The sequence below is a fragment of the Fukomys damarensis genome, unplaced genomic scaffold (genome assembly GCF_012274545.1).
Source record: "Fukomys damarensis isolate Sample0158 unplaced genomic scaffold, DMR_v1.0_HiC HiC_scaffold_14, whole genome shotgun sequence".
In the NCBI taxonomy this organism is placed as follows: Eukaryota; Metazoa; Chordata; class Mammalia; order Rodentia; family Bathyergidae; genus Fukomys; species Fukomys damarensis.
In genome coordinates this window covers 64113565-64122503 of record NW_022900926.1, presented here as the reverse complement: position 1 = coordinate 64122503, position 8939 = coordinate 64113565, and the positions used below count along the sequence as shown (strand labels likewise).

Genomic DNA, 8939 nt, shown 5'->3' with positions numbered 1-8939 from the left:
AGAGAGCCATTTCCTGTAGTAACGAGTAACATTTCTCTCGCTCATCTTCAGTACATTAGTTCTTTATGAAGTTTTGACAGTTAATTGAATTTGGAGGCCAGAAGGATTTTCTCATCTAAATTACAATGATAAAGAATGCGGGTATTTTAGTTACTTACCTTTACTATATTTTTTGTTTAGATATGAAATGTTTAAAGCCAGATGTAAAAGCATCACCACATAAAAGGGATGTAACTCAAAAACTATTAGATGTTGTCAGTGAAGACAGAATAAAATAGACATGAACATTCTTTAAACAGACACTAGCCACAATCTCAGTCCCAGGAGTGGGATTACCGAGCACTCACTTCTCTGGGAGGCTGACTTCCACAATAAACATGCTGAACGGGCCTTCTGTAAGGACTGGTTTTCAGACCACTACTGTAATTCTTTCTGTTCAGTAGGGCTTATTTATGATATCTGTACACGATTAATCACCCCCAGTTCCCGACTAAACAAAATTCTCTGGAGTGCCAGACTGGTACTGTGTAACAATGACCCACTGTACAGTGACTTGATGTCAATGCTGTAATTTTATCTAGAGGTCCCCAGAGCCTCGTGTACTCTGACTTGCTGTTAGGGGTGGGACCTGCGGGGCAGAGGAAGACAGTCATGAAGGTCGTGACTCTGAGGGGTACCTTTCCCTCTCCCGGCTGCCATGATGTGCACAGCCTTCCTCAGTCAAGCCTCTAATTTTTGTTTATTTGAGACAGGGTCTTGCTATGTAGTTCAGGTTGGCCTCAAACTCATGAGGATCTTCCTGCCTAAAGTACTAAACTTACAGGCATGTGCTACTACACCCAGCAAATGCTTCCCTTCTAACGAGGATCAAGTCCATCTTTTTTAAACAGTTTAGGAAAATCTTCTGAAGAAGAAAGTAATCACTTTAATTCCATCATTTACCACCACCCAACTTCAGATTTTAATTCAATTAATTTTGCATCACTAGGCATTCTAGGAAGAAATAAAATCAATCTCTCTCTCATTTAAGTTTATTCCTCTACTTTCTTCTATTTTCTGATTGCCTGGCAAACTTTCCTGAGGTCTCAGCTTCCACTTTGGAAGCTTCTGCAGTGCTTCCTGTTAGCGTCTATCCATATAAACCTGTACTTTACTATCACAGCATTTTTTTTTTTAAATCTGGGATACTGGTTTCTAGTTTGCCAGTCCACATTCCCCAGTGCAGTATAAAATCTACGAGAGCAAAGATGGTGTCACGAAGCCTAGTGTTTGACACATCTCATAAACAAATTCCACTAGGACATCTGTTACAGAAGCTAATCATTCCAATGGTAAAGCAAAAATAACTCACATGGAAATTGGGCAATTCAGAAGTCATACTAATTTGGCATCACTAGTATTTGAAAAAATGAAAATTATAACTACAATTTTCATCTTACTATTATTATTATTTATTTTTATTTTTAGGTGCCAGGGGTTGAACTCAGGACCTTGCTCTTGCAATGCAGGCAGCACAACCACTGAGCTAAATCCCCAGCCCTCATCTTATTATTATTTTATTTCTAAGTGAAAATATCTAATGTTAGCCAATGTGCCAAAATTAACTGCTATCATATAAACAGATACTTCTGTGACTGTGGTGAGATCATAAACTGGCATAATCATTTTGAAGGCCGATTTGGGAGGATGTTTGAAATTGCAAGTAGGTATGTACTTTTCATTTAGCATTCCCACTTCTAGAAGATGCCAGATTAGTACACTTATCAGTGATTCATTCTTTTCCTTTATTCAATATTTGCATATCCCTCATGTGCCAAGCACTAGAGATATAAAGGAGGACCTGCTCATGACACATAAACAAAAATGTCAAAAAAATTATATATTAAATGAAGCACAAGTGAGAAATAATTCCAAGACGTTCTTTAAAAGATACAGAACCATGCATGTAGTTATCAAAAACAATGATTCACATATGTTTATGCACACTGTTATATAAAAGAGGGTGGTATAAAACATTAGGTAAAGATCTAACTTGCGTTGGGAAGGGTCTATGTATCTAAATATAGAAAATAAATCTGGCATCATCATACCAAATAATTTATATTTATACACGCTTGGTAGGATTAAGAGTAATCTTTATTTTCTTCATGACTTCCTGTATTTTCTTTCTTATAAATTATTTTGATAACTGAAAGATAATGCTGCTTTTGGAGAAAAAGTATAAACACCTCCTCAAAACATCTTGATCCCAGGCAACTGTTAAAGAGACTTAAAATGTCTTTTTGAAGCCATGCGAGGTGGTGCACACCTATAATCTCAGGACTATGGGATGCTGAGGAAGGAGGGTAACAAATTTGAACCCAGACTGGGATATTTAGTGACACTGTCTCAAAATTAAAAATAAATATTAATAAATAATTAATTTGTAAATAAATAAAAACTAAGAAAAGGTTGGCTATATAGTTCAGTGAGAAGACCCTGGGTTCAATCTACAGGATACTCAAGAAGAAAATTGTGGGTTTTTGTTTTTTTTTTTTTTGCACCGGCGATTGAACTGGGGTCCTTGTGCTTGCGAGGCAGGCACTGGAACCACTGAGCTAAATCCCCGGCAGAAAATTGTCTTTATGAAAACAGATTGAGTGAGTATAAATGAAATACAAATATACATGGAAAAATTCACTCAGACTGAATGTAAGTGTGTGACTGACTGACTATAGTGTAACTACCTCAGGTTACCTGCAATGTTTTCAAGTGAAACATGTTAAGCAAATTATAATTTCATGCTGGATAATAGAGTGAACAGGGCCCTGGATCAGCAGAAACTCATGCCTGAAAGACTTCCAAGCCTTTTTCTAAAGCTCCAAGTACTTCTGTTATAAAATCAACATTCAGAGGCCCATCAATCCTAAGAACATCCAAGTCACATCTAAGGTAGATACATGTTTTCTGACTAGTCTTAAAAACAAACTACTAGGACTGCTGATTTTACAATAGTGGAATAAGGACTTCATTTTTCTTCTGTTATGGCTTATATCTAGATGTTCCCATAAAGCCTCATGCACTGATAGAGCTTTTGGAAATAACTCAATCATGGGTATGTGGCACAGAATTAGTCCACTGATTGGTTTAACGTCATTCTTGGGTGTGGATGATGGATTTACTGAAGAGGGAAGACCCACCATTGCTGGAATAAAAAGGAAAGGAAGGAGGATATCTCGCTATTTCTTGCCTGCTACACCATGCCCTGCTGCCCTGCCCTAGAACCAGACAGCTATGGACTGAAACTTCTACGAACTATGAGCTAAAATAAACCTCTCTTTTTTTAATTTGTGGGTGTCAGGTACTTTGTCACAACAATGAAAATCTAAGACACTACCCTACTCTCTACTCTTAAGTTCCAAAGTAAACTCTACCCAAGGACAAGTGAACTACACATCCCGCACATACTGTGGGTAGCCCACCTTATAACAAACCTAGTGCAGAAAAGAACTTCCCAGTATCCATTTTTTCCTCTGCATAACCCTCACCTCTTAGAGAGGTCATAACCCATAATTGGTATTTATAAATTTAAGGAAAGAGATGGAGAAAAAAAAAATAGTCATAGTTACGTGCAGGCAATAGCCAGTAAAAAGGGAAAGAGGGGGCAGTTTTAATTTGTTTAATGTTAGAATTTTTAGCTACACCACGGGACTAGATACTCGAACTAACTCAGAACTGTGCCTACAACTTAAAGTAACTGTTGGGCTTTTTTTTTTTTTTAAATCACTGAGTGAACAGACCGAGTTTCAAACAGGAACACTGGGACAATCTCCATTATTCAACACTGAAATGGCTATGGAAAACAAAAAGATGCTCTGTGATTATGCATCATGAATTCTGCTTGCCAATGTACTATTTACACACATTTACAGCATTTTCTAATCCTTAAATGTAGAAATTTAAGACCAAGACAAGAAGGTCATTACAAAACTAAATTGCAATTCCCTTACCTGTAATGCTAGTAATTTTAAAATGTCTATGACATCATTATCTTCTAGGTTTTCCTGGGAAAATATTTCATAAAGAGGAGCTTCATCTGGATATTTTTCACTGTATGTAAACTTGAGAGTAGTCTGGACAGCTAAGACAAAAGAGTCTGATGTGAGCACATTAAAAATATAGAGACCAGTATTTTTGTTGACTCAGTAATTAATTGACAATCTGTCAATGAAAACTAGCCTAACAGATTTTCCTACAAAGAAAAGTGAAGGTTACTAAGGGACCAGGTAAATAACCACTGATATAAACAACACACACCACAGAGTAGTAAATGAAACAAATCAAGGGAATACCGAAACATCACTTCTTAAGACAAGAAACACACTTATCACCTGTTGGCCTTTTACAAAAGCTATTTAAAAAAAAACAAAAACCTTCCTAAGAGCAACAAAAAGAAATGATTATAAGACACTGAAAAAAGTACTACAGCTTCCATGAAAATCCACTTAGAGATGTAGACAATCTGGCTGTATTCCTGGAAACTATATTTACATTTGCTAGCAGGACATTGCTAACTGGTGGGGAGATAACAGTTTTGAACTGTGCAGTTTGAGATGTCACCTGCCAATTTACAGATCCAACACTTGTAAACAGCACATTTTTTATGAGCACATTAGTGACAGAAAACTCTCTGCAGCCAGGCTCTGTGAGTGCTCTATTCCACCACACAGCTAGAAACTAAGCAGGAATGCTAAACATTTCCTGTGAAAACTTCATTATTCGCAATGATTTTTTACCTAGTCATCTTTATTGTAACACACAATTTATTTACTAAAACCTGTTGATTTTGATGAAGTAACATCCATATTGCTCTTCATGTGAGGGGTTAAGAGTTGCCTCAAAAGTTGTGGGTTTGATATTATGTTACACATTTCATACACAATGTCAATGAAGAATGCTATGAGTCAACAAATGCAAAAGATTGAGGGTTAAGGGTGAACAAGGAATACCTCTCCTGGCATTTTTCTACCTATCTTTATTATAATATTTCTGATTTTATCACTAACATATGAACTTTTAGCTTTTCTTTTTTGTCCAGGTTTTGCTGAGGTATACTTGACAAATAAAAATTACATATATAGGGGCCAGGGATTTAGCTCAGCGGTTTGGTGGCCTGCCTTGCAAGCGCAAGGACCCGAGTTCAATCCCTGGTACCAAAAAAAAAAAAAAAAAAAAAATTACATATATGGTATACAATGTGAGGTTTTATTAACCACATATATTATGAAATGACTGCCACAGTCAGGGTAATTAATGTAACTACCACCTTGCAGTTTTAATTTTTTGTATGTATGAAGAAAGTACTTAAGATCACAACTTATTCATCCTGCATGCCTAAACCTACGTATCCGCTGGCCAACATTTTTGCCTTCTTCCTTCTAACCTTAGCTCTAGCATTGAAAGCACCCAAATCATCAGTAAAGAAATTAAAAGGTAAATCAAAAGTATCTGAAGCCAAATGTGAATGAAAGTTTAACATACACAAACTTATGGGCTGTAGCAAAAGCAGTGTCATGGTTGTGTCTAGATGTCCCCCAAAGCCTCAAGCAGTCTTGGATGGGGCTGGATCTAGGGTGTGATTGATTGATGGTGCAATGCTAGTATTAAGGGTGGGTGATTACTGAACCAGCCCTCTGACTGCTTTGGCACCACCCTAATCCCAGTACTCTGGATACAATATAAGGGGCAGAAAGAAGCTGGTCAGGTCTCTTGCTCCCTCGCTGCTTTGCTACCCTCTGGCCACCATGAACGGTTTCTCCTCTGCCATGGAGCCGGCCAACTATGGACTGAAATCTCTATGAACTGTGAACCAAATAAACTTTCCCTCCCTTAATTTGTGAGTGCTGGGTATTTTGTCTAGCAATCACAAAGACAAGCGGCCTTTTTTTTTTTTTTAGCAGTTAACTAAAATTAAATTTTTATTCTTATATGTTTTATGAGCATCTAGTCAGGGAGAAAAGAGATCACTTTATACAGTTCAGTAGATGGGTACAATGTAAGAAAGGCAACTCAAAGATGAGTAATGCTGGGAATCCATGTCCCATGTCAAGGAAAAATTCCGCTTCTACTTGAGATGTCCTGTAAAGTGCAGAAGATGAGGGTACCTTCAATTCTTTTTCCTTCTTTTCAGTCTCCCATTAAATCATTCTACTTTTGCCAAACCTGCCCAGAAGACAGTTGGCAAGAGATTCTGAGAACTGTAGTCCACAGGTATCTCAGCACGGTTCCCTTGAACACTGACGACTATGTAAGTATTAAACGCCAAGGTATTATTGGGAGATTCAATCCCAGAGAAGTCAGAATAAGAGGAAAAGAGAAGTGAGACATGAAGGGAAGACAAGCAGTCTTAAGAGAGAAGTTCACAGCAGTAAATGCTAGCATTAGAAAGGTAAAAATAATGAGCAACCTAACTTTGTATCTCTAGGAAGCAGGGGAAAAAATACAACTAAATACAAATCAGCCAAAGAAAGGAAATACACACACACACACACACACACACACACACACACACACATCAGATGGGATGAATAAATTCTGGAGATCTATGCTATAATATGGTAAATACAATTAATAATTTTTGTTTTTTTGCAGTGCTAGCTAGGGAAAGAAGCTTGCTAGGCAAGCACTCGACCACTGAGCTATACTCACAGGCCAATGTATCATATTAAAAATTGCTAGATTACTGTTAAATGCTATCACTTCAAAAAAATTTAGAAGTAGATTTAATCAGTAAAATATTTTATTATTGGAATATGAGTCTTCCCTGGTTTTATAATTTATCTGTTTCATGTACATTATTATGAGATTCTGAGAATATTCTTTTTTGGTACTGGGGATCAACCTTGGGTCAATGCACTTGCAAGGCAGGCAGTGGAACCTCTGAACTAAATCGCCAGCCCATCTGTGAATATTCTTGACCACAAAGCTTAAATAACTACAAGCTGAATTTCACCCTGAAGGTTCATAAAAATATATGTAACCATCTGGTATGGTGGCACATCCCTATAATGCCAACACTACAGAGGCTGAGGCAGGAGGATCATCATGAGTTCGACGCCAGCCTGAGCTACATAGTGAGTTCAAGATCAGCTTAACTATATGCTGAGATAGAATATATATTCCTCAAAAAAATGTATACACACTTAGGCCGGGGATTTAGCTCAGTTGTTCTGCTGCCTGGCTTGAAAGCATAAGGACCTGAGTTCGATCCCCAGTACCAAAAAAACAAAAAACAAAACAAAACAAAAAAATGTATACACACTTCAGCAGTCTGCCATAGTAATAAATGTCTAGAAGCTCATGGCCACCACTTTGAGCACCTCTTATAATTACAGAGGCCAAAGGTAACATGTTAATCGCATGATGTCTCAATCATTTTAGTATTAAAATATTTATGCAAGTTTTTCTTTTCTTCATATACATTTTTTTGGTGGACTCTGTATATATGTTTAACTGTTTCAAAAGGGTAAGTTTTTTATTTGTTTGTTTTGGTACCGGAGATTGAACACTAAGGACCTTGCACTTGTCAGGCAGGCAGTGGCACCACTAAAGCTAAATCCCCAGCCCAAAGTAAGTTTTTAAAAAGTAACATTTATTGGTTTTACCACAAGTACTAGACATTAATTACAGAAAATTAAGGAACACAATAAGGGAAAGTATAATCACATATAATCTCATCACCAGAAAAAGCTCACTGTTACTGTTTTGGTATATTCACTTTAAAAGTCTTAGAACTGTACCTAAAATATACTTTACAGTATGTTTTTATGAATATAAACTATACTACATCATTAAGTATAGTCATGATATTATTTGTGTATGATCTAACCATCCCATAATATATTGTATATACATAGCAAAATATCACTTTGTATCACATAATTATTTATCAATTTAAAATAAAACTGAAAACACAAAATATATGGGTACATAATTTCAAACATAACATGAACATTCATTCAATTTCTTAAACATTAAATACAAGCATATTTCTATAAGTATGTTACCATTCATTGGTTAAGACAGAAACAATATTACAATCACATTCTTGTATATATTTTATTTGTGTCACAATATTTTCCTTAAAACTAAATATGCCATAAGTAAGTATCTGTCAAGGACATGAATATTTTTAAATCTCTTGCTTAATGATGCAATGGCTATCCTCAATTTGTCTATCAATTTATACTCACTCCCAATACCACACTGCTCTCTCCTTACCAAGATGACAATTTGTTAGATGAAAGAATAATATTTCTATTTAAATTTGCTTTTTTAATTGCTGGTGAGACTAATTTTTTATGATAATTTATAATGCTGCCTCTAGAAATCATACATTCACTCCCTTTGCTAGTTTTTCTACTAGTTGGTTAATAGGGGAAACAGTATGATATGGCACCCATTTCAAAGAAATTTAAAAGGTATCCTCAAATCAGGAATGATGAACTATATATGGAACTATTATTACAAAGCTATTATTAGCTCCTAATAAAGCCAAAATGGGAAGGATAGCCAGACATTTTTTTAATTTTATTTTTCATTTCAGTGTAATCTTAATGGAAATGTTATTCTGGATTTTTATCAGTGAGTACCACCATATCATCCTGACACACATTATGACATCAGGAAGAGGCCAAATGATGCCACCATCTTCTTTATAAAGTTCCAAACTAGACTAAAGAAGAACAGTCAGAATAATATTTATTTTTTATTTTAATGACATCAAAATATTTTAAGCTGGGCATGGTGGCACACGCCTGTAATCCCAGCACTCAGGTGGCTGAGGCAGGAGGATCGCTGTGAGTTTGAGACCAGCCTGCGCTACATAGTGAGTTCCAGGTAGGTCAGTCTCAACTACAAAGTGAGACCCTGTCTCAAAAAACAAAAAAAAAAAAACAAAC

The 8939-nt window shown here is 36.2% G+C and overlaps 1 protein-coding gene across 8 annotated transcripts in view; it reads right to left on the bottom strand.

Annotated features, from left to right (window-relative positions):
- Positions 1 to 2556: 2556 nt before the first annotated feature.
- LOC104855238 (RWD domain-containing protein 1-like) overlaps positions 2557 to 8939 on the bottom strand; it is a 13083-nt gene continuing 6700 nt past the window's right edge. For 5 of the 8 annotated variants that reach the window (XR_004517152.1, XR_004517151.1, XR_004517154.1 and 2 more), the window contains one exon: positions 2557 to 4120. Coding sequence is in view for 1 of the 8 variants with exons in the window: in XM_033763404.1 (XP_033619295.1) it covers positions 3939 to 4120 (182 nt within the window). In the remaining 7 variants the exon portion in view is untranslated. The remainder of the gene's footprint in view (positions 4121 to 8939) is intronic. The other 3 variants (XR_004517153.1, XR_004517156.1, XR_004517157.1) reach the window with 1 other exon arrangement.